This window comes from Marmota marmota, unplaced genomic scaffold (assembly GCF_001458135.2).
Source record: "Marmota marmota marmota unplaced genomic scaffold, marMar, whole genome shotgun sequence".
Classification (NCBI taxonomy): Eukaryota; Metazoa; Chordata; class Mammalia; order Rodentia; family Sciuridae; genus Marmota; species Marmota marmota.
In genome coordinates this window covers 8,710,913-8,737,033 of record NW_025999960.1, presented here as the reverse complement: position 1 = coordinate 8,737,033, position 26,121 = coordinate 8,710,913, and the positions used below count along the sequence as shown (strand labels likewise).

At 38.4% G+C, this 26,121-nt stretch overlaps 1 protein-coding gene across 1 annotated transcript in view; it reads left to right on the top strand.

Moving 5' to 3' along the window:
- Positions 1-7,491: 7,491 nt before the first annotated feature.
- The window catches only part of LOC107148694 (prothymosin alpha-like), a 91,835-nt gene continuing 73,205 nt past the window's right edge, over positions 7,492-26,121 (top strand). The window contains exon 1 of the mRNA XM_015493432.1: positions 7,492-7,596. Within this exon, the coding sequence (XP_015348918.1) occupies positions 7,492-7,596 (105 nt within the window). The remainder of the gene's footprint in view (positions 7,597-26,121) is intronic.

Genomic DNA, 26,121 nt, shown 5'->3' with positions numbered 1-26,121 from the left:
TTGAGCCAAACAGTCTGATTTTGATCTGGTGTTAGTATAGGAATTTGGGTCAAATCCTTTAGGGTGTTGTCAATGGGGATTATATGTGTTGGCAAGATGACTCAAATACCTGCTAGTGACCTCACAACAAAGACACTGGCATTATATATACAACAAATGCAAAATTCTCCTGGAAGAAATTTTCCATTATACAACTATTTGTGTATTTTGTGTTGTCTAACTCAGAATTTCTCAAAACCTCATTTTGGCTGTAGAATTACTTGTGGAGCACTGTCCCCAGTACCTCAGGAAGTTTAGTGGCATTTTTGGACTTTCCACTTCCATGGGGTATTTATTATCTGTATACTTACTACATTCTACCTGTTACTGTAGGTATAAATATGTATTTGTGTCACACTTCTTAGAATGTGACTGTGCAGTGTTGATACATAGACTGGTATATAAAAAAGACAAAGAGTAAACCACAGCTGAAATAAAACTCCTGTATTATTTTGTTTTTCTTGCCTCAAAAAATTATCATCATCATCATAATAATAATACTAAAACACACCAGAGGAGTATAAATATAAAAAATTTAAATGGGCCCAGTTCTACTATTTGGAAATAACAATGATTAACTATGTGGTTAATATTCTCCCAGTATTTTTCCATGTAATTTTAATTTAGTGCTTTTAAAAAAATTTAATATCATATCCTAAGCATTTTCTTTAGGAAAAATTTTTTTTAGTGGCATCATCTTAATGGCTATTCTTATGGAAAATAAGAGCACAGAATAGGAATGGAAGTGAGCCCCCATGTCCCAGCAGCATTGCTGGATGCAGGATAGTTGGGGCCAGCACCACGCCCGGCTCCCCATCTCTTCATGCTCAGCCTTTCTTACACCTGAGAACAATGAGAGACTTTCTCCAAGATTGCCTTATGGCCATCCGGGGAGTTGGGGTCTGTGACCCAACCTAGGCAGGTGAGAAGGCCTCGAACACTCAGTGCAGGTAGGAAAAGGGAACCTTGGGATCATAAGTGAGTCAACTTCAGAAAGCCCACATGATGTCACATGTTTTTGAAAGGCTCGCAGAGGATGCCTGGAAAACATTAAGGAGCTCATTCTTGTTTTCTTTCTCTAATTGCTGACAAGTAACAATGACTTAATATGGAGGAGCCAATGTTTTCTTCATTGTGTATTATTCTGTGTTGTGGAATAATTAATTTTGTTTTTAACAATTTAAAAAGTATGATCTTTAGTTTAAGCCATATTACAGTGCTCCTGCCAAAAGCAAAGTTCTGGGCTAGGTAACGAGGGCAGAATGGTGACCACAAAGGACAGCTTCTGTAGAGCATGTGGGTGACTCAGGGCAGTCGGTTGCCAGGAAGACAAATGGTAAACCACTTTAGCTCATCTGGGGAAACTGTCCTCTTGGTGGATTTTAGTTTCTATAAGACACTGTGTTTTTACATCTCTGACTAGTTCTTCCTTGGCTTAGATCCCTCCTTTTTTTATGGTGGTTTCCCCTAGATTTCATAGGTTCACTGTCTCTATGTGAGAATAAAAATCAGATGTTATTTTGATTTCTTTTTGGTCCATTTAGAAAATTTATTCCAGAAAATATCAGTTTCCAGGGCTATCCTTTTTTGAATATATCTTTTGAATAGCAGAATTTTTCATAGGTCTCAGAACTCTCTTCTTTACTAGAAAGTCTGGCTTTTTAATATCACTTTTTATTCTATTATATTCATTTATATACTTTAACTTATATATTTTATTTATACATTTATCTATTTTTAAGATTTTATTCATGGAAAGATTCACCAGTTTTGAAGGTATGGTTTGATGGGTGTTGCACATATATAATTGGGTTAACCATTACACACATCATGATATACAATATGCCCGTCATTCCATAAAGTTCTCTCTGCCCTGTTACAGTAAGTTCCCTCTCCCTCCTCCTGGATACCTATGATCTGCTTTCTGTCATCATGCTTTTGCTTTCCCTGGCATTTTCCATATGGATCAGTCATAAGGCTCATAGCCTTCTGTGTCTAGTTTCTTCCACTCAGCACAATTCATTGGAGAGTTATTCATGTTTTGCATATCAGTAGTTTGTTCATTTTCATTGCTGAGTAGTATTCATCTTTATGGATATACCACAAATTTTTACCCATTCTCTAGTTGATGGACATATGGATAGTCCAGTAATTCACTATTTTGAATGAAACTGCTCTGCTACTATGAACATTTGAATACAAGTTTTTGGGTAGATATATGTTTTTATTTCTCTTAGGTTGTGGCAGAAGAATAATGCCCCCTCCCATATAATGCCCATTCCATAATCTAGGAAACTGTGGATATGTCTCATTGTATGGTAGAAAGAAGTTAAGGTAATCAATATTGCTCATGTGCTGAATGAAAACAGGGAGTCTATTCAGGATTTTCTAGGTGGTGTCTCTGATATAATCACATAAGTTATTCAAAGCAGAGGTCCTTCCTGGCTGTTGTCAAGAACCTGAGAGGTGGTAGCCTGAGAAGGACTTGACTTAACTTACTATTTGCTGGTTTTGAAGATACAAAATTGGGAGTACAGGCATTCTCTAGAAGCTAGAAAAAACAAGGAAGTAGGTTTTCCTTTGTTCACCCAGAAAGGAATGTAACCTTGACACCAAGATTTTTAGCTCAGTGAGTGCTGAGTGTGCTGAACTTCTGATTTTTGAATGGTAATATAATGTACTCAAGTGGTTTAAGTTATTAAATTTTTGATCATTTATAAGAGCAGTCATAGGCCTCTAGCACATGGGTCAGTTCCTGGAAATGGGATTTCTGGGTTAGGTGCTAAGTATATGTCTAACTTGATAAAAAACTGCCAAGTGGATTTCAAAAGTGGTTGTGACTTTCCTTCAAGCAGAGTTAGGCTGGTTTTAAATGTAGATTTGATGTATGTTTCTCCACCATTTTTTTTAAAGACTTCCAGATTCAGAATTTAGAAAAAGGAAAAAGCAGGGGACAGCCATTCACAGGTTTAGCAGTTTGGGGGATTGGGGACACAGTGGAATCAGATCCATTGCTGAGAGGTTTTTAAGGACATGAACACAGAGAGTATTTCCAGAGAAAGGCTGTCTCTTGCCTGTTTCTCACTAGATGGCTGATGTTGCTGTAGAGGGCAGTGGAGCCAAAGTTCCCTTCTGGCCCTCACTGCAGCTCTGGCTGGTGGCAGTGGTGGCCATCAGTGTCAACTCTAACAATGGTGTTCACTCTTCTTTGCCAACTCCCATCACAGAGATGACATCTAACTGAAATTCATTCAGATTTCTGGTACTTATGATGACTATTCCTGATTGGTTGTGAGGATGAAAGTTTTTTCTCTGAACATTCTCTACAATTTCTGTATGAATTTTGAAGAGTCCCTGTGTTAAAGGTTAAAAAAAATTATTCATTGCACTTGTTAAAGGTGGTGAGAAAGACTTTATTCAAGAAAGATTACTGTAAGACTATAAAGACTATAAAACCATGGGGGTTTTATAGTAGGGCAGAGAGATGGATCTCAACTCCAAATTCAATGAGGACAAGACAGGGAACAGGTCAGTGGAGAGAAAACTTCCTAAGAGGAAGCACTGGGGGTGAAAGAGACCTCTGGCTAAACTGAGTCTGGAGTCTTGCCGGAGGAGGGCCAGGGTGATCAAATATAGAGGGTGGGTCATGAAGAATTTGATCATATGTTGAAGATAGGAGACTTTTGCTAAAGAGATCCAGTAGAATTCTTGCTGAAGTTGAACAGAGATAAGGCTGGTACTGGTCTAGAAGAGGACTTAGAGGATTCTGACTCAGGTTTGGTGAGGAAGAGCCTTTGTTGTTCTGCATCCGTGCTTAAGCTGCTACTTTGGTTTTGGTAATTATTTTAAAGATGCATAGCACATCCTTTAAGGAGTATTTTAAAAAGATAATATTTTCTAGTTATTAATAAAAAAAAAGTTCTCTGAAAACAGAGCCTCCATGTGATCCAGCAATTCCACTACTGGGTACACAATCCAAGGACATGAAGTCCGTATATGGAAGGGACACCTGCACTCTCTTGTTCGTTGCAGTACTGCTCACAACAGCCAAGAAATGGAATAATCTAGGTGACTATTGATGGTTGAATGGATAAAGAAAGTGTGGTGTATCTTCACAATGGGAAATTGCTAGTCATCAACAAGAATTAAATCCTGTCATTTGGGCAACACTGATGAATCTGGAGGACATTTTATTAAATAAAATCAACCAGGTGCAGAAAGACAATAAAAACACATGTTTTCACTCATATGTGGAAGCTAAAAAAGTTGTCTCATGGAAGTAGAGTTACCAGAAGATGGGAAGGGCAGTGGGAAGGAGGGATAGAGAGGGGTTGAGCTAATGATTATGCAAATACACTTGGACAGGAAGAGTACCTTCTAGAACTGTATAGCAAGTCCAGTAGAGCCACCAGAGTAACAATAATATTCTGTGTATTTCAAGATGGCTAGAAGTGATTATTTTATATTTTTTCAGTACAAAGAAATGGTAAATATTTGAGGTGGCAGATATGCTAATTATCCTGATTTGATCATTGCATATAATATACATGTGTCAAAATATACCATTGTATTCCATAAGTATGTGCAATTATTACATGTCAGTTAAAAATACTCTCAAAGACAAATATAAGTCAGTGTAAAGGGAAGTACACTCAGGAAAATATATATTAGCTAAGCTAATATGAAAACAGTACCTGTTATTTCTAATCCAAGCATGTGAATTCTATTAAAAATCATGAGCTAAAACAATGAGCAAATTTGTTAGTGTAAATTTGTTTGAATCTGAAAAAAGAGGACCCATGATTTAAGAATTTTGTTTTCCTTATTCTTTCATTTTTCAAAAAGGCTGCTTTTGGTTCTTATAAAACGTCTTGTTTCCAGATCATGAGTAAAATGGGGGAGGCAGGTTTGAAGAGGGGATAAGAAGACCCTGTACACGTTGTATTTAAAAAGGTACCAGAGTCAGGGAAGGCTCAGCGTGAGGTCAGAGCCATCCCTGTGGGCATCCCACATACTCTGCGATGTGACTTGTCTTTTTGTCGTCTGAATGCAGAAAATGTGGCCATTTTCATGGTTTTGTCTGATTTTCTGAATCATGCGTGGCAATGACATCCAGATGGACTCTGTTCCTCCGGTTCCATTTCTGTAGGCGGATGTATTTGCTAACATCTATTGTGGGCATGTTATCTTGCACAAGCAGCACATGTCACGCTGCCTAAAGGGACAGCAGCCTGGGCTTCTTGGCCATAACCAAGTATGGCAGAGTTCCAGGGGTGCATCTGTGGACAGACCTCATGCTTTCAAGGGTCTGACTGTTTTTCACACTCAATAAATCATCAGTGGGATAGATTGCATTACATAAATCTTTTAGTGGCTACCTGATGCTTTTAGGAAAACACCAAAATCTTTACTGAGGCCTGCAATACTCTCTGATAGGGTAGGGTGATGACATTAACATCATTTTTTCATTGACAGTGGATTTTAGAAATATTTCCTTTATCTGTGCGACCCTATACCCTTGACACTCTCCATTTGCTCTTGACATCCAACCACAGCTTTCACAGCAGAGGTCCTGAAGATGCTCCAGGTGGCTTTCAAAGAGGTGACAGGGAAGTAGCAGTGGTATGTTTGTTTTTTGAGCGTGTCGCATCTGCCTTCTAAAACTCCACCCCTCAAAGTAAACATACCCCTGCTCTGCCTGTTATTCTAGCCCTCACTGGAGCCTTCATCATTTGACAGGTATCAGTGCCGCAATTCATCTGTAATGTGCAGAGGAGAGATGTGGGGTGAAGCTTTGTCCTGCCTAACCTTGTACTTCATGTGCAAACTTGGTAAATGTTGAAGTTCAATCACATTCCTCTCTGAAGAGTCACTTGCCTTCTGCTAGTGATGATCTGATTGTAACAACTGACTGTTCTATTTCTATAGACTTCTTTAAAAAATTATTTTTTAAACTTTAAACTCAAGTTAATGGGATGACTAGTGAATAATTGAGTTCATGGGTCCTAAGCCAGATAAGGACCACTAATTGTTCAGTGCTTTTATGTTAATTAAATTATTTCCCATTAGAAATGCTTGCAGCTTACAAAGAATTACTAATGTACCATGACCTTTGTCCATGCCTCTCTCTCTTTTTTTTTTTTGTAGATTTCTATAACCCAAACTTCTTAGAAAATCTATGCAAAGACCTCAACTATACTATTGTTTGTTATTGTTACTTGAAAATACTAAACTCTTCTGAAATAAACTGGAAAGTAATTGTATTTGATTTTATCTTTTTTGGAGCTGAACATGTTATTTGGAAATAAAAACAAAGCAGACTAGAGAAACACAGTAAAATCCATTCCTTTATCACTACTTTCTTGGGGAAAATTTATCTAACATTATTTTTCCTTTTTAGTATGCTTGTTGTAATCCATTTATTTTCTCTTCACTGCTTGTTGAGACTTTATTCTGGAACAACACTCTTCCCATGATTATATTTCTGAATCCTCTGAGATCTCCAACTAAATTGTGTGGAACATGTGCTGCTGTAAGATTTCATTGAAACGTATAAAGAATAAGGAATTCCATTTCCTTAAATTCCCTTTAGTATATAAAATATTTGGTGAGTTGCTGATATCTTCATTTAAACTCTTTTTTTTTTAAAAATCACAGACCATTACTTAATTTTTATGTCTATGTTTGACACTTCTAGCTACCATTTTTAATTGGGGTTACGGTGTAAAGGAGAATGCATAATAACTTGGTGTCTTTCTGTTCTGCCTGATTATTTGAAATATTCTGGGATGAGTATTCATTTTTAGATCCAGCAGGTAATAACTGGTGAGTATAAATAATTGCTTTGACAAATTTAAAGAATGTTAGAATCATTACCCGCATATTCTTATCTTCCCACCCTACCTCTAACACACATATGCTTATCTTAAGTCAAGAGAACAAGTCAACTAAGACAGGAAGATCAAGGGTAAAATCTTTATAGCCAAAAATAAATATTCTTAATCTGTGCACAATGATGGCAGAACAAAACCTATACTGTTCATTTATTTAGTCTTGTGTTCAAAATCACCCTACTCTTATAAAAACAGGGCTTGCCTTGATTTCCTTCTGAGGGATGTCACCAGAAAATGATTCAAAGCAGAAACAAGGTCATCATGTGACATGTGTATTAATATTATTAATATGTTTGCCTGACAAATATTTGCAATGTGGCTTATAAACCATTGCTCTAGACCATGAGGAATGCTTCATGAGGAGTCAACTACAGAGGCACCAACTAAAGATTGGAATATTTGTGCAAGAAGGAATAGGAAGTACATCACCAGAATCACTGGTGATGAAGATATAATCAATTTTATTGAGGAAAAATGCACAAGCAGAGAATCACACATAATTCCTTAAAACCTTGCCATCCCATGGCTTATGCTGAGCATGGATACACTGCCATACACCATGGCCAGTGTTCCACAAGAGGAACCCTGTACCTGTGATGCTGTGCACATGATGGGCACCGGAGGATCAGGCTACATGTATGAACCTCACAGGCTCCCTGAGCAGGTAAGTGGCTTTCCTGAAAGAGAAAACCTCTGCAGCCCAGTGAATCCTAGCGATTTGTTCTTCTATTCTTCTTGCATTCACTCAGATCTGTTAAGTCAACTTTTTTCTAAGCTACCAAATCCAAGGAAGAAGTGAACCTCTAGGATCACCCAGGGTTTGTCTACTCTGAATGATGGCTGGTAAAATATGAGGACACAATTTATTAGACGAAAAAGAGAGAAGACACAGTTAGCATATGAAGGGAATAACTCAGAGGCAATGATCTGAAAAATATTGATGAAACCATACAGAATCAAGAAGGCCTTCCAAAACCAGGGTAGGGGTGCTTGTGTTTGTGCACACGTTTGTGTGCCCAGCACAGATACATTGTGTGAAGATGTTATTAGAGAAATTGTATGACATCGCTTTTATCAACTCACTTCAAGAAGTTGAGTTCAGGGCTGGGGTTGTGGCTCAGTGGTAGAGCACTTGCCTAGCATGTTTGAGGCACTGGGTTTGATTCTCAGTACCACATATAAGCAAATAAATAAATAAAGGTCCATCAGTAACTAATAAAAATAATTTTTAAAAAGCTGAGTTCATAGCTGAAATAAAGAGTAATTGTCTTGAAAATTTAAAGAGTGGGCAGGGTGGGAAAAAGAAGTGTTATTTTAAATAAAATTATAGATGGAAATACTTGAATGTACAACCATGTTCTGTTCATTTTTGCCTCCAGAGAAAGATCAAAGTCCTACTAGAAAGTTTACATAGCACAACTTGGATTCAGTACTAGGCCCACAGAAAATTCATTCTTTTTTTTTTTTAGAGAGAGAGAGAGAGAGAGAGAGAGAGAGAGAGAGAGAGAATTTTTTTAATATTTATTTTTTAGTTTCGGTGGACACAACATCTTTATTTTTATGTGGTGCTGAGGATCGAACCCGGGCCGCATGCATGCCAGGCAAGCGGGTTACCGCTTGAGCCACATCCCCACACAAAAATTCATTTTTGAGAATGAATTTGTTGTTCCCAACTTGAGTTGTGTATTAGGTTTTAACCTCTTCAGAACATGGGAAGACCTCCATCCATTTACTTTATTAATTTTTGGAAGAAAAAAGAAAAAGGAGTTTTGCATGCTTTTCTGCAGAATGTGAAGGACACACTAGCAAGTAAGGGCAACAGGGCAAATTCTATGCAGAATGAAGGGCTGACACAGCCCCTGTCCTGAGAGAGTTGTTGGAAAAGGACCATATACCTCTGTTTCTTAGTGCAACCTCCCGAAGGGCAGCTGAAGGCTGCAGTGGAAACTCCAAGTGCTCTTTTCTCTCCCTGTCACAGTCACATCCCTTGAGCTTTCCATTTTTTTTCTTTTCCAATAATATGCTTCCTATAAGAAGAGATAAAATCTCTAAAGACAAAAAAAAGTAAAATAAAATATCAAAAAGTGTGTGTGGGTTGAAAAAAAGGGAATGAAAGGGGCATGAGGGGGTGCTGTATTCTTTAGGTCCACCCAGGAGGTCTTTCCTGGTGTACGATTCTCCCTCAAAGAGAAAAATGTGTTAGGACTCTGAATGCTGGGGCACATTGTCTGACAGAGGATTTGCCAGTTAAAGAAGCAATTAATTTTCAGCTCCTACAGCTCACAAGGATATAAAAATAGGATCTTATATGGCTTTTGAAATGTTGGATATACACTCTCTTCTTTTTAGAGAGAATATATATCTCTCTTCTTAAAAGAAGAGAATTGAAACTGGCTTTTTTTCTAATAGAAAAAATGAGCAATGTCTTGTGACTTTGATGTTGTCCCTTCAGAATCTGCTCCAAGGTGCATTTGGTCAGCATGTATGCGTAAGTGAAAGCGTGGGCGTGTGTTTTTGCACACATTGATGCAGAAATGGTTTGCCATGGAGTTTATGCAGATATTTTCTTCTCCTGAGCAAGTGATTACACCCTTTTTTTCCATGGTCAGATGGATGATTTGAACAGCTTGGAAGGGCAAGGGCAAGAAAAGCTTTGATTTATCTGCTGCTGAACTGATTTAGACAAATGCAGGAAAATGATACATCACTGAATTAGGGCAAGCGGGACAATAACGAGAACCTAAAGTGGGTGACAAGTGCACACTAAAATCCATATTACCACTAAGTAAGCAGGCCTGGATATATGCACTGTCCCTTATTTTATGTTATAGAGGGGTGCTTGTCATGTTTCAGAATAATTTAATGAATGCTCTAGATCTGTAATTAGTAGGCCTCTCGTATTCTCATGAAATACTGGCATTGGTGAGTGGTGAATTATCCAATAAAGATAACCCACAAATTCAGACCCTATTCAGGGAGATATTGTTGAAGGAAAGAGTCAGAGACACTTGGGCACATATTAGTCCAATAGTGGCAAATTAAAAAACTCTTTGTCATTCTTTTTGTACAGAGGATGGGCTAATAAAAAAAAATGTTCTGTTTGTGTTCAAAATGAAAAAATCAAAGGAAATAGAAACAATGGAGGAATAAAAGTTGTTCTCGCCTTGAGTTGTGTATTATTGATTGGGTCAGCCAATCAGATATTCTATTCTCTTACAGATTTATACTATAAGAATTCGGATTTTAAGATGAGCAAGTTGAGGGAGAAAAGAAAGCAGGCTCATGATGAACCCCAGGGGCACCTGTGAGGGACTGGAAGGATGTCATCACAGGCCCACAGGAAGCCTGAGGAGAATTGGATGGTGGCTAAGATGGTTGAGTCAGCCATCTGACTCGTCCTGGCTTGTCAACTTGTTGATGGCTTGGGGGGAATTCTCCTTTTTGTTTGCATTTGGTAGCAAGGTTCTTCTGTTTCTTTCCTCATGCATTAAGTCAATGCATAGTTTTTGCTAAGATTGCAAAATCAAATTTTCTTAGCACTTAACTTTTTCTGATGCATTAGGTTAAATATGGATGATGAACATTTCAGTCCATTTACTAATACATTTTCTCATTCGAGAGAGCCCATGTTATTTACATTAGCACTCTTGTTTTTTGTTTTTTGTTTTGTGCTGAGTGGCCTCATATGGATCTAGCTGTTTGTACACACATATGGTATTGTGAGCTACATATGAGCTGAAATAAATTTTGAAAGAATAAAGGCTATAAACTATAAAGAAGTCTATGCAAATGACCTTACACAATTATACTAAAACCAACATACTAACAGGCCAGTAAATATTTTGATTCTTTAAGGCATTTATAGCAATTATCTGACATTGGGTGAATAGTATTTCAATACCTCATGTGGTACCTCTGATAGTCATTATTCTTATGAAAGATTCATTGTTAAATGTGTTTTTAGGTCAGCTTTGATATTTACAAAACATTCCTGCCTCTGGTCTCTATGGATCCTGCTGTTCCTAAATAGACTGATTACTTTTGCCCTACTTTCTGAGGATGATTGGATAAAGCTTTATATTAGAGGTCTGTGTAGCACATCAATGACATGTTTTTGTGAAATAGCCTGAAATGTGATGTTTAAACCTCAAATAGAGGCTAAGCTTCATCAAGGTTTACAGTCAGGGCTGACCCAAAGGAATAGTGTGAAAACAGATAACTTCTTCCCTTTTTTCTCTTAGATGTTAAATGATTCTATGGTATCTTGTTGGTTCCAAATGGGGTGTTCTTTCTAGTCCTCCCTTTTACTGTCCCACTGGCCTTTAAACCAGTGCCCCAATTAACTTTGTGCAACCTTATCACACACTAATCTGATTGACCAATTTATGCTAAATCCTTAACCCTGTAGCAAAGGGTTAAATATCAATTTTATATTGCTCTTCCACATCACTGCACATTTCAGCCAATGCCTTCCACATCTAAACTTAACATATTACCTAATAGTGGGGTTTTGGGATAGCGGACTGGCCATATGGAACTCTGCTGGAAAGCTTCTCAGATTTTATTCTTATTATTATACATTATTTACTATTTTTATTATTATATATTATTTACTATTTTTATTATTATACATTATTTGTAGCATCTACATCTGTTTTGTATTTCAGTACTTTAATTACATCCTTTATATTCTGTCTATAGGCTGATTCTAAAATAAGAATAATTAACATTTTATTATTATATAACTATTATTTTCCACAGAATTAAACAGAACAATTTGATGCAGGTGAATGGCAAAATAAACAAGAAAATTAGATGTTTGCTATTTGAAATGAACCTCGGTCTATACCCAAAGGACTTGAAAACAACATACTACAGGGACATAGCCCATCAATGTTTGTAGCAGCACAATTCACAAGAGTTAAACTGTGGAACCAACCTAGATGCCTGTGAGTAGATAAATGAATAAAGAAAATGTGGCATATATACACAATGGAATATTACTCAACAATAAAAGAGAATAAAATCATGGCATTTGCAGGTAAATGGATGGAGTTAGAGAAGGTAATGCTAAGCGAAGTTAGCCAATACCAAAAAACCAAATGCTGGATGTTTTCTCTGATATAAGGAGGCTGATTCATAATGGGGTAGGAAGGAGGAGCATGAGAGGAATAGATGAACTCTAGATAGGGCAAAGGAGTGGGAAGGGAAAGGAGGGGGCATGGGGTTAGAAATGATGGTGGAATGTGATGGACATTATCGTCCAAAGTACATGTATAGAGACACGAATAGGTTGAATATACTTTGTATACAACCAGAGATATGAAAAATTGCGCTCCATATGTGTAATAAGAATTGTAATGCATTCTGTTGTCATATATAAATGAAAAAATTAATGAAAAAGAAAGAATTTCAGAGTTGGGAAATCAAAGGAATTTCTTGTGTTTTCCATCTTACCACTTTTACTGTTTCTGTGTCAGAGTTTCTCTTGTTCCTGTTCTAGGTCTTTACTTATGAGGTGTTTTAAAATTGTACTTATTTATTTATTTTTTAAGTTTTGCTGGCATATATGTTTGAGTATTTTTTCATTCAAGTTAGGAGCATAGGTTTTAAACTGTGATATTCTGCATTGAAAACTATTTTTTTTTTAAATCCTCATACTTGGTTTGTTGTTTGGTTGAATACGAAAGATTCAGGTGAACTTTTCTATTATTTTCTCCCTATTTTGTACTGACTGGGCCTCCTTTCTTTGCTGGCCTATGTTCTTTTTGCTTTTGAACATTTCTCAGACCTGTAGTTCATCCTACCTTGAAATTTCAGTTGGAGAGGGTTGGCTGTACAGATCTTAAGATCTTGACTTTTGGAATTCTGGCCAATTTCCTTTTTTATTACTTTTATGTGGTTTTATTTTGCCCTTTTATTTGTATACATATATTTCATTTTTGGAACTTACCAAATAAGCATTGAAATTTCAAAATTTATCTCTCCTGACTTCTTTCTCTCACATTTTCCATTATTTTGTCCTTCTATCCTCCATTCTGGAGGATTTCTTCATCTGTACTCTGTGTATCTTTTACCCCATATGCAACTATTTTAGATTACTCATCAAGGCTTTATTTTAAACTGGCCATTCTATTTCTAATTTTTTTTTTTGTTCTTGATTTGTTCCTTTTTTTGGTAGCAGCCTGTCTTTGTATTAAGAATGAAGTTTCTTCTTGAATATTTTTTGGGATATTAATTATTTTTAACATCTATCTCTCTTCCACAGTCTCTGGGACTTGTTGATTCTTTGTTGCTGTTCACCTTAGTCTCTCTTCTCCTGTCTTTTGGGTTTTCTCGGTGCTGGGTTCATTCACGTTCCCATGTAGAGCACTCTCCTGGTTGGTGCAGGTAGCTGGCATAGGTTGTTCTGCACCCAAGAAGGCCTCTTTTTGAAGATGCCCAACTGCAGAGTCTAGGTAGTTATACAGAAGATTTTCTTGTAGGGCACCTGAAGAAGGCAGCTGGACTCTGGGTCTTAAGTATTTTAGTCTGCTGCACTCCCTAGCTCCTCTCCTTTTTCATTATTATTTTGTTATTTTTCATTTTTGTCTCTCCTGAAGGTCCAGGTCTACCCCAAACTTGACTTTTCTCTCAGGTCCCAGCAACCTTGCCAAGCACCCATCTTTCCTTGTTAGGCCAAGGACGTACTTTTATTGGTTTAGTCCTTGGGCTTGCAGAGTTCAGTACTGAAGGCAAAATGCCATTTTGGTTTCATTTTGTCACTGATTAATTAATTCATTTCATATATTTCCCACCTGTCATTTTAAGGAGACACAGTCAAAAAATGCGTGAGCAAGTCTGCCAGTCCCTAACCTGAGGACTTCCCTCTCTATCATATATAATATTGGTTCTAATGAAATCAAGGCTAATAAAAAATGGACACTTACTTCATTTAAAATGAAATCAGCTGTTAAAAGTAAGACAATGCCGGGTATTAATTAGCTTTTAAAACTTCATAAAACTCGATTTCAACCCCAAAGGAAATCTGAAATCTGACTATCAGGCCTGAGCTCTCTGATAGTCAAGCCCCTCCTGAGAGGGAAACCACAATATTTAAGGATATAGAAGAAAGGCTATCAGGGAAATCAGTCAGAGATTCTCAACTTCATAGAAACAGCGATCTCTCTCCTAGTTTTCCTGTAATATGATCTTCCAACTGTTCTTTCATTGGATCTTGAATGTCACTTCTACAATGTCACAAAATTGTCAGGGTAACTGTAATATTTTTACTTCATTACTATGAAATCAATCACTGTCCTATAGTCACAATTCAGAGAAATGAATTTTATATTGTTGAAAAAACTTAAAAAGGCTTTGTACTCCAGAATTATATACTTTCTAAATATGTAAATGAATAAAATTAGAAAATATATACCTGAGAGCCAGGCATGGTGGCATGAGCCTATAATCCCAGAAGCTCAGGAGGCTGAGGCAGGAGGATCGCAAGTTCAAAGCCTACCTCAGCAACTTAGTGAGGCCTTAAGCAACTTAGTGAGAACCTGTCCCCAAAACAAACAAACAAACAAACAAACAAATAAATAAAAGGGCTGGGGGGATGTAGCTCAGTGGTTAAATACCCCTGGGTTCAATCCCCTGTGCAAACAACAACAACAAAAAAGTAAAGAAAATATATACCTCAGAAGCACATGGAGAAGACCTGATTAATGCCTATATTTTGTGTGTTAGGATGTGAAGACCCCAGGTGTCCTTTCCTAATGCTTATTCATCACTCAGTGCTATTTCTTCAGTGCCTGCTCTGTGCCAGGCACTGTTTCAGGGGCATAAGATACAGAGTATGAAATCTTGTGCTCATGGAACTCATATCATAGTAGAGAAGTAGATAATAAACAAATGTGCAATGTAATATAAGGGGTGTTAGTGTTGTTAAAAAATAAGGCAGAGTGAATAGTTAGAGAGTAATGGCATAACAGTGATTGGACAGTGACTGTAAGCAATAGCCTTTTGGAGGAGTGACATTTGAACAAACACCTTAAAGCCACTGTTCCCAAACGGTGTTCCAAAGTACTGTGGACTGCTGAAGTGAGCTCACAGGTTGTTCAGACTCTTAAAATTTTTAGGGAAATGAACTCAGTAATATTCAATATCTATTAGATACTGCACAAACTATCAGCCTGTGCTAGTGCTCACAGTTTCAAAGTAGACCATGCTATTTGCCTTTCACTGGTGACTCATCTTTGCTGAGTTTTTGGTTGTTGCTTTTGCAATAATCAAGTACTGAGGAGGAGGGTAGGTGGCAGGACCAAATATGACTCAAAGTTGGAGGTGTTGTTCTGTGCCCAACAGTTACACCCCACTAGTCTGAGTAGTAGGCAGAAAGCATATATTCCCTTCCTAATCCCTGGAACTTGTGAATATTACCTCATATGGCACAAAAGTAAATGTTATCTTATATGAAAAAAGATGTAATTTAGTTAAGGATTTGAGATGATTATGTCAATGGGTCCAAAATAGAATCAAATGTATCCTTATAAGAGAGAGGCAGAGGGAGTTTGACCCATAGCCTTGCAGAGAAGGGGATATAAAGATGGAGGCAGAGGTTGAGTGATGTGTCTATAGACTAAGGAATGCTTATGATTGCCACATTGGCAGAAGCTAGAAGGACATGGGATTAATTTGCTCTCTAGTGCCTCTGGAGGGAGAAATCCTCTAGTGACACCTTTATTTCAGATTTCTGGCCTCTAGGATTGAGAAAATCCATTGCTGTTATTTTAATCCAGAAGTTTGTGGTAATCTGTTACCATAGGAATAGCCCTAGGAAAGGGATGCAGTAAGAGATTATGTCATTTGTAAAGGAAATAAAGCCACATTTTTTCCTTTCAATTTATGCATGTCAGTTTCTTCGAATAACTATTAAATTGTTAGGGCATAAGTACTTATTAGGTAGTTTGGGCTGGACTTAATATGGGGAACTATTAGGTATTTCTTTTGTCTAGTAGATGAAAAATATTACTCAGTGGAAATTCTTCCTTCATGTGAGGAAGTGAGCAAAGAGTCTTGAAGGGAGTGTGTTCCAGGAAGAGGCAAGCTCAAGAGCAGAGGCCCTGAGATAGGAACACATATGGTGGGTCAGGGAGCAGCAGATAGCCAGTGGACAAGGAATCACGAGTAGCTGAAGTCAGAAAGAGAGTGGGCTTGGAAAATGTTTGATCTCATGATCCAGAGTAAGGAGGTTAGTTATGTTGTGCTTTTTTAAAAAATTATTTTACACTGTTATATAAAAACATAAAGATTGGGCTGGTATTATAGCTCAGTGGCAGAGTGCTTGCCTTGCATGTGTGAGGCACTGGGTTCAATCCTCAGTACCACATAAAAATAAATAAATAAGATAAAGATATTATGTCCATCTACAACTAAATTTTTTTTTTAAAAAACTAAAATTTTATATATGAATGGGATAACATGACATTTGTTACATGTATACACTGTGTAATGTAAAATAAGGTTAAATGTGTCTGTCTCCTCAAACATTCCTCATTTCTTTATGGTGAAAACTTTCAAAATCCTTTCTTCTTGCTTTTTGAAATCTACAGTACTTTAAGTACCTTACTGTTACATATTATCACACTACCATGTAATAGCACATCAGATAGGTTGTAAGTTTGATGAGAAGCCATTGACAGTTTTGAGGAAGGGGATGGTATGTGACAGAATTTGCACTCTTAAAACGATCATTCTAGCTTAGTGTGGAGCACAGACTACATGAGGCTGATTTAGGAAGAATAAAATACGGTGTCTCCAGACTTGCTCAGAGGCCTGGGTAAACCTTCACCCCATCCTTCCCAGTCTCTTCAGTCTATAAAATTGTTCAGGAAGAATAGCTAGGTTTGTAGTAAAAATACGTTTAAGAGAAGACCACTCATAACCCTACATAACTGAGTAACCAGAGCATTAACAATACCTTCATGTGCATCTCAGGGGTATTATGGACTGCCCTGGTAGGCTGGCAGACCAGTGGCCATTTTACCATGTGCACATGAGACCAGGTAGATGTAGTCAAAATCTATCCTTTGTACAAGTTGTGGAACTTGTACACAGGACAATTTTAGTATGTTTGCCATTGTATAGCCCTTTCTGGAGGCTAAACCCCTCTTTCAGAAGTTTATTAATTGAATACAAAGAAAAAAATAGCAGAAACATTTTATCACATTGCCAAGGAAAGGAGAGGGCAAAGGCACTAGGAGGTGGTTCTCGGTGGGGAGCAGAACACACTGGCCGGCTGCCTTCAGTGGAGCGGTCGGCCTTCCTCTGGAAGGGAGCAGGTGTACCTTGGCCAAGATGTCTAGCGTGGCGAGGCTTGGGGCCCAGCCATCTGCTGGGAAAGATTGCTTCATTTGTTTTCTGTGCTTGGCAGTTGCAGGGAACTTCTTTGAGCAAGAAAAACTTTCGAGGCCTAAGGAGATAGGATAAATAAAAGCAATAGAGACATTATAGCCACACAGGGGTGGAAGCAGCAGGTGAGAGGAGCATCCCTGACTCAGAAGACTTCCCAGGTGTGACCCTGGGGAGCCACATGTGGACGGCATCTCCTCTTTTAACTTGGTTACATGACTTAAAACATGATAAGCCTGAAAAAAAGCGGTGTACTTTATGGAGTTCAGCTCATTCCAGGTCCTAGTCTCACTAAGCTTTATGCTACTCAAACCTACATGGTCAGTTCAGGACATCAAGTGAAACCTTGATGAAATTTTTAACAATATTAAGCCAAAGTAACTTGAATCCTGCTGTTTTTGAGTTACTCATTGCCCCATAGCCCCTCCATCCAAATCACTGACAATAGTTGAAGGGAAAATAACCTAGAATGATGGGAAAATACATACATATGAAATTATATATATTCCAGTTTTGAGACTTAAATTTGACCTTCTTTAAAATTATATAGAATATAATCTTGAAAACCAGCCTCCACTGAGACACAAAGGAGATTTCAAACATGAAATCCTTTACAGCTGATGCATAAAGTATAGTAATTTCCAGATAGAATGATAAGAGGGTGGATGATAAGATGTAACAAAAGTCCTTGCCATGCCTTGTTTACATGGGTCAAAGCAGAAGAGCAAAGGTGGTAGGAGCAGGTGCCCAGATCAATCGGCCAGGGATAGAGTCCTTCATGGGCTCTGTTTTGCACAGATGAGGAGTGTAAGGAGAGTCCTGCATCTTCCACAGGAAGAATGGTGAAGGACTGGGAGTTATGGACCAGGCATGGTCTGGGATCAGGTGGAGGAGAGAATATGACTGGCACTTTGCAGTTGAGGAAGAGGAAGCACCATCGTTTTCCTCTAGCTCACACAAGGGCTAGAGACACCATGAAGGATTGTGCACCCCAGTGCCAGCCCAGAGGGCTAGAGACTAGATGGGAAGGGACATATCAACAGAGGACAGGAAGGACCCAGATAAATGAAGATGATCAGGGACCCTTTCCATCCCCACTGCCATTAGGATACAAACACTGCCTTTGAACTTCCAAACTATTTTGGGAATGATGGGATTGAGGTTATAAATTACTTTGAGAGGGAAAAAACACCCTTATGGGGAGTTTAAACTTTGAAGTGATGAAATATTGACTTGAATGAGTCTGTAGGCCTTTCTGTTATAACTCCACATGAAAAATCTTTCAGTCTATAAAATTGTTCAGGAAGAATAGCTGGGTTTGTAGTAAAAATATGTTTAGGGGCAAACCATTCATAAACCTATATAACCAAGTAATCAAAGTGCTAACAATACCTTCTCATGTGTATCCGAGGGGTATTATGGACTGCCCTGGCAGGCAGGCAGACCAGTGGCTTCAAACTGCCTCCGAGGGGGAAAAAATTAAAAAACCATCATGGAAGCAATTGTGCAAAAGCATGAGCTTAGACAAAGGCAGCTGGGATCAGAGTTCTGAGGGTGGGGAAGAAGCCCCAGTGTAGACGCTTGTTTTTTTTTTTTTTTTTTAAGAAAACAATTCTTTGGTAGATGCCTATTTTAAATTTTCTTAAAAGGCAGATTAAAAGGCTTCTATCTATGCTTTTGTTGAGCAGAGGGTATTTTCCTTTCTTGCTGAGGTTTGTAATCCAGTTTTTGCTAATTCTGCTCCCCTTGCCTAGCTGAAATCATGTATGAACAAAGCAACTTCTGCATGATACTGACATCATCTGTCTTAGTCCTTTTTATTCTACTGTAACAGAATACCAAAGGCTGAGTAATTTATAATGAATATTAATTCATTTGGCTCACGATTCTGACAGCTGAGAAGTCCAAGAGTATGGTGCTGGCATCTGGTGAGGGTCTTCATTCTGCATCATCCATGGAGGAAAGCAGAAGGGCAGGGTGAGGCCAGAGCAAGAGGGAGGGGAGCCAAACTCAGTCTTTTTATTAGGAACCCACTTCTGTGATAACTAGTCCACTCCCTTGAAAATGATGTTAATCCATGCATGAGCAAAGAGTCCTCATGATCTAGTCACCTCTGTTGTATTGGGGATTAAGTTTCCAACATCTGAACTTTGGGGGACACATTTTCCTCTTAACCAATCAATTGTGTGTGAGTAATTACTGTTATGGAAACGTGTATTGACCAGAACAGTCTATATTTCAAATAAGAAGAAAGATTTATCTGGAAAGTTTAATTTTTCTTTTAAAACAACACATCTGAGTTGGTCTGCGCATTTTGATTCAGCCACACACTTATTCAAAAGGACGTGGATTAACGAGAGGGCTGCCTAAGGAAACAACTGCCATGACGAGGACTCCAAAGTCACCCTAGTGAGGAGCAGATGTCTGCAGTGTTGAGCCTCAGGAAGGAGATTAAACAGAGCTGTAACACCTGTCTTCAAATGCTTAGAGGGTTATTGTTTTGAAGAAATGAGTTGTTTTATATTGCTATAGAGCACTGAATTTGTTTTAAGTTGAGAACCCCTCCCTTTTTTATTAGTTGCTCAAGACAATACAATGATCTTGACATATCATACATTTGATTCAAATGGGGTATGAATTCTCATTTTTCCATGTGTACAGATTGCAGGATCACATTGGTTATACCGCCACGTATATATATACCGCAATACTAGTGTCTGTTGAGAAAACCCCCCTTTAACAAGCAAAATCATTTAAGGAACTACACAGTGCTCTTCCCCTAGATGTCCACTTCCCTTCTGGGGCACCTTCAGTTGAACCCCAGTAATCCATAAAACATTGTCTGAAAAGACAGTGCTATAGAGGATAGAACCAGGACGAGCACCCAGGAAGTTTCTTAAGGCAGTTTGTACCACAGTTAGAGAGTGCATGTATAGCTGGCTCTCATTTTCTTTTTTCTTTTTTTAAAGATATTTATTTTTTAGTTTTTAGGTGGACACAATATCTTTATGTTATATTTATGTGGTGCTCTCATTTTCTATCATATTCCATATTCACTCAACTAGCATTTAAATCCAGAAGAAAATGTTTTTTTTTTTTAAATTTTTTATTGTTGGTTGTTCAAAACATTACAAATTTCTTGACATATCATATTCCACACTTCGATTCAAGTGGGTTATGAACTCCCACCTTCACCCCATACACAGATTGCAGAATCACATCAGTTACACATCCATTGATTTACATATTGCCATACTAGTGTCTGTTGTGCTCCACTGCCAAATGGCTTCTGTGATTGGGACACAAACTCACCTTATCTGTGTCTTACTAACTCTTTCTATAGCCTTGTGAAATTTCTTTCTGCTTATTTCTGGGAGTTCCCAGGAGTGTGTCACATGTTTCCACCTGGCTTGGTGGGTTCCATTTGTCTTCTCCTGGCACTGTTTTCCTTTGGCCAGTTTACTGTGTTTGCCAGGCTTGCCATTGTGCCCAATGCTTTTAGGACATCACTGCTGGGCCCACCTGGCATTGCTCCCATTGAGTGGGCATTTTTACCTCTTCTGCAAGAACCATGCTGCAGTACTGCTGGCTCTGCAGAGAGTCCCTTCCCTTTTCAGGTGTCCATTTCTGGAACTCCCAGACTCAACATCCTTTTTGGGGGGGCAACATGATCTCTTTCTAGTTTCTTTCAAGTGCCAAAGCAGTTCTGTTATGAATGGGAGAAGAAATCTTGTCCTTGTGTTATACCTAGTTAGAGGAGTTGTAAACCTACTTGTGCTCCAAGATTATAAAGAAGATAGAAATGTGAGCTTTTATCTTAGCCAGTCTTTCTTCTGAGAACTCAGATATAAAAGCAAAGTTGAAAGACATATCCAAGGACCCACGTCATTCATGATGGGCTCAGGATTATCCCTCCTTTCTGAGGACCAAGGCTTATTTACTGGATGAAAACTATAACTCTTGGCTCTGAGAAGTCTCCTGAATTCATTGTGCAAATATATACTGGGAAGGCTGATCCATAGGTTTTCCAGATATCCTCAGATTTTTGAACAGTTCATTCAAAGTCTCTACTGCATAGTTACAAAAGGTTTAAGTTTGCATTGTAGAAAAGATGGAAAATACAAAAAATATACACATCATTCCATTGCACTTGATAATACAGAGTTTACAGGTTGAGGAAGACCAAGAGTGAGGTCACAAGAAAGAAATAGACTTATTTTTGTCCATATAGTTTTGTATTTTATTTCAGTGATGCTATTTGTAACATGATAAAATAATTGTGTAGTTGTGCTTTTGGTCTAGATTTTAAGTCAGAGAATGACTGTTGTGCCTTCTGATAGTATGATGAGAATCTCCAGATATTGATTGCATAGTATAGTTTGTGTGGTTATGGTGGAAATTACCACAGAATTCCACTGGGAAAATTTTATTACTACATGAATCACATTCTTTACATAAAAAAAGAATCCCATAACTTCAAAAGCTACATTTGAAGTGGATTTTAAAATTATTTATGATAATAAGTTTTATTCTGTTTACAAATAACTTTTACTAAGTAATAATTAGAAGGGTTCACTCTCTTGCTGGGATTGGGATACCTACCAGGTCACCCAGGGATTCCCTTTCTGCCTCCAACATCACTCTGGCAGGCAAAGGCAGCTATTTCATACAGTCCTTCTTCACATGACTGCCTATGACACTTCTAACATTTACCCAAGTTATTCACTGTATTTATTCTATGACAGGAGATTTTGTCACATATAATCTGACTTCCTGTTAAGGAGTAACTGGGCCTGGTAATTGGAAGCCAAATATGAGGGGTAATGATACACATTTGGAAGATGAGAGAGAGAGAGAGAGAGAGAGAGAGAGAGAGAAAGTTACTCTGCATTAGGAAGAAAGACCCAGAGGGAAAGCCCAGGAAAGACAGAAGAGAGAGATCTAGAAGGAAATTGGGAGGTAGGAGCCCAATCTGAGAGGAAACCAGGCACCCTGTAGGTGAGCCAATTGACTTGGGAAGAGCTGTGATTGGGGCTTTTGGATTGAGGTTGCAGAGCTGAGTAAGGGATTCTCACCACACTCCATTCCTTTTCCATGGATCAGAAGACCAATTTGTGCCCAACACAGAATGAAACACAAGAGGGAACAGAAGAGGGAACTTTAATGGTCTTCAGGGTCCTCAGGCTCACCCCACTGCTGCACACCAGCCTCAGTTTTCTCAGCCAGCCTGGCCTCTTTATCTTCCTCACCATCATCTCCCCATCCACCTTCCCCTCTCTGAAACCATAGCTCTATCCATATTGGAAGACTAAGCTAGCCACATTTTCCTAAATGCTTTTTCCCTTGCGTTCCCTCTACCCAGGACTCCTCTTTCTCAGCTTCCTTTTTGTACCTTGTTAACTTCCTGCTCACACTTTGTGTTTCTGTTCAGATGTCACTGATTCTCATAGCTGTTCCCAACCTTTCCTCCATCACTGACTGAAGTCAGTGAATCCCTTACCACCACTATGGTCTCTTGCTCCTGCAGGTCTCATTGCTTTTTTTTCCTCTCCTAGATTCTAAGTTGTTTGCTGACTGGGAGAAGCCATGTCTTTCCTGGGGACTTTATAGCACAAAAGGCTGGGCAAGTGTCTAGTAAGTATTCAATACATGTTGAATGAGTGGAAGAATAAATGGCTGAATGAATGGAGTGACAATGCATTGGATGGTGGTATTCATCAGTTTTCTTTCCAAATCTGCTCTCCTCTGTATCAATCAGGGTTCATTCAGAGAAAAAGCCAAACAAAACCAAACACAAACCCCAACAACAACAACAACAAAACAACAAAACAACCTCCCAACAAAGTAGACATTAAAGTAAAGGGGATTTTACAGAGGTACTTAATTGCACAACATTGGAAGGGGTGCTAAGGTGGCTTTGTTATTTGTAACGGCAGGAATCAATAACTAATCTATAACCAGGAAATGAAAAGGAAGAGGTGGGTTATCCAAACCTGAAGACCCTTCATTATTGTTCAGAATTCTGAAAAGGGGGCACAGTCAGATGAGTTCTGGACCTAGAAGGAGGGGTGTGGCCTAACAGGTGCTTAAACTTTGGAGGAGAGGGCATGGTCTGGTGGATGCAGACCATTGAGGGGCCTGGCTCAGTGGGCGAGAAAGCATAGCATGTTGAATGCAGAACTGCAAAGGATGACCAGCTTCACTATGGCAGGTACCACTGAAGGGGCATGGGAAGGCTGGCACTATGAGTATTGAGGAAGCTGGAGGCAGAGCCAAGATTCTGCATCTGCTGAAGCATTAAAAAAATGAACTGAAACAGGAGGATCATCCTTTCTCTACTCTTCCCATCTTCCAGTCCCTCTGGTTCCTCCCATTAGCAGAACCTGATAGATTGCCAGCTGGCAAGCAGGTTTAGGGAATGAGTATGCAGCATTAGAACAGAGAAGGACCTGGAGCTCAGACACAAGAGGTAAAAACTGGTACAGTCCATCTTCTTGGCTAAATAGTGTAAACAACCTTCTAACCAACCATAAGAGCTTTGTGCTTCTGCCTAATATGCAATTGTCTTTCAAATAAATGTTGACTGTATTGCCTTCTCCCCTAAGGAGGAGATTTCCTGTAGTAATCATATCTGTATCTCTCTGAATATTGTATAACTCAAATACTAAACTATTAACCACCAACAGAGGTACTTAACTTGAATAATAAAGGAACGAGGAGCAGGGAGAAACATTAGCAATGTGTACTTCATGAGCAGAGACAGTGAAAGCAGTCAGGTTTTTGCAATTGATTGTGCGGCCATCATTGATATCTGCAACTTGCCTCTCCCACTGTCTATTTAATGTAGCCTTCATCTTAAGCTAGTAACTTAGCTGGTGAAGATTCCTCCCTAGGTAGAATGATGCAAGCCTTCATTCTTGAAAGGGACTGAGTTCCCAAATGTCTTGCATTTATTGGGAACATTTTGCATACATTTTGCATGTGGAAGTAGAAAGAAATACCCATATAAGAATACAGGCTTCATAGATCATTCCTGCCTCTGTGATTAGCAGAATTTAAATTTTTAGTCAGTAAATAAAACTGTCTTTTAGTCTTATGGATCAGTAACATGAGGAACCCCTAATATTCAGATAAGATTCTGAATCAGCGGGGACCCAAATTGTAGATATGTACAACAAAATTTTATCTCAGTTGATTATGATTATTAGGTTTAATTAGAGGACAGTGCATTCCCAAATTCTATCCCTTGATTCTGGCTATGAGATAAACTATACCATGTATGGGTCTTTGGTTCAAAGCATGTAATTCATTCCATAGAATATAATTTAGCCTTTCAGAATTCTCTTTCTCAACTGGCTTTTATTTGGCTCTTCCACCATTTGATCAGAGCAGTTGCTTCTGGGATGTGTGGTTCATGGTAAGATAATGCTTCTTTTGACATGGAAATAGTTCCTTGGTTAGAAGCAATATTATATGGAATATGATAATGGTGAATAAGGCATAATATAAGTCCAAGAATAGTGGTAAGGGCAGAAATTCCAGAAGGGGAGAGAAGTCCTTACTATAATGAACACAAGTGATTGCCCCTTATGATGAAGAGTTCCAATATAAGTAACCTGTTACCAGTGACTCTCTGGTTTCCCTGACAAATGATAATACAATAATGGCTCACTTTAGGCCCTTGTTATTATTAGGTTTGACATACAACGGTAGCAAATGCCAACTAGAGAGTGTACTTCCATGATCCTAAGCTCCTCCATAGTCTCCCTGTCACTATGAACTCTGATATGGCTGGGCAAAGAGGCCACCTTCACAGATATCCATTGATGATCCCATTATCTTCTCATTTCATAGAAGCATTGGAACATAAACTAGTGGAACAGCTGTGTATCCTTGAACTACTCAGTAGGAGCTGCTCCCCAGACTGAGATGATGGCAGGAGATGTCATCATTATGATGGAGTTGAAGGATCTTTCTGTGGTGGAGGTCAATAACCAGCACTTAATTGCCAGAAACAAGGCATCATCAGAGCAGAAACCGTTAATAGGAATAGGGATGTATTGATAATCAGAATAGTTAGATCTACAGAGGTCATTGATGGTGGATAACTAATCATCCTTCCAGAGAGATCAGCAGTCTATCATAGTGTTATGTGATCTTTATAACTGGAATAATTCCTAGCCTAAGTGGGCAGAAATATGCTCTGAGTTGTCACCCTAGAGAATCACTGTCCCCACACTGTGTGCTCTAATCCCCTCCCCACATAGTGAACATTTTTCCTATTTTGTTCTTTGTTGTATCCTTAGTCTATAGTAGGGGCTTACATATATGTTTCGAATAAAGGGATGTATGAATAAATGAAAAGATATAAAAAGATAGACATAAGAAAAAATGGACAGGAAAAGCTGATAGAATTTTTTTTTTTTTTTTAGATAAGGAAGGATACTTATATTTATGAATCTCATAGTTTGCTGATGTATGCCCAAAACCAATTTAAAATGTCATGGCCTTTTGTCATTAAAATACACACACACACACACACACACACGCACAATATGTATGTTTTTTTTTTCTTTTTTTTTTTTTTAATTTTTTATTGTTGGCTGTTCAAAACATTACATAATTCTTGATATATCGTATTCCACACTTTGATTCAAGTGGGTTATGAGCTCCCATTTTTACCCCAAATACAGATTGCAGAATCACATCAGTTACACATCCATTGATTTACATATTGCCATACTAGTGTCTGTTGTGTTCTGCTGCCTTTCCTATCCTCTACTATCCCCCCTCCCCT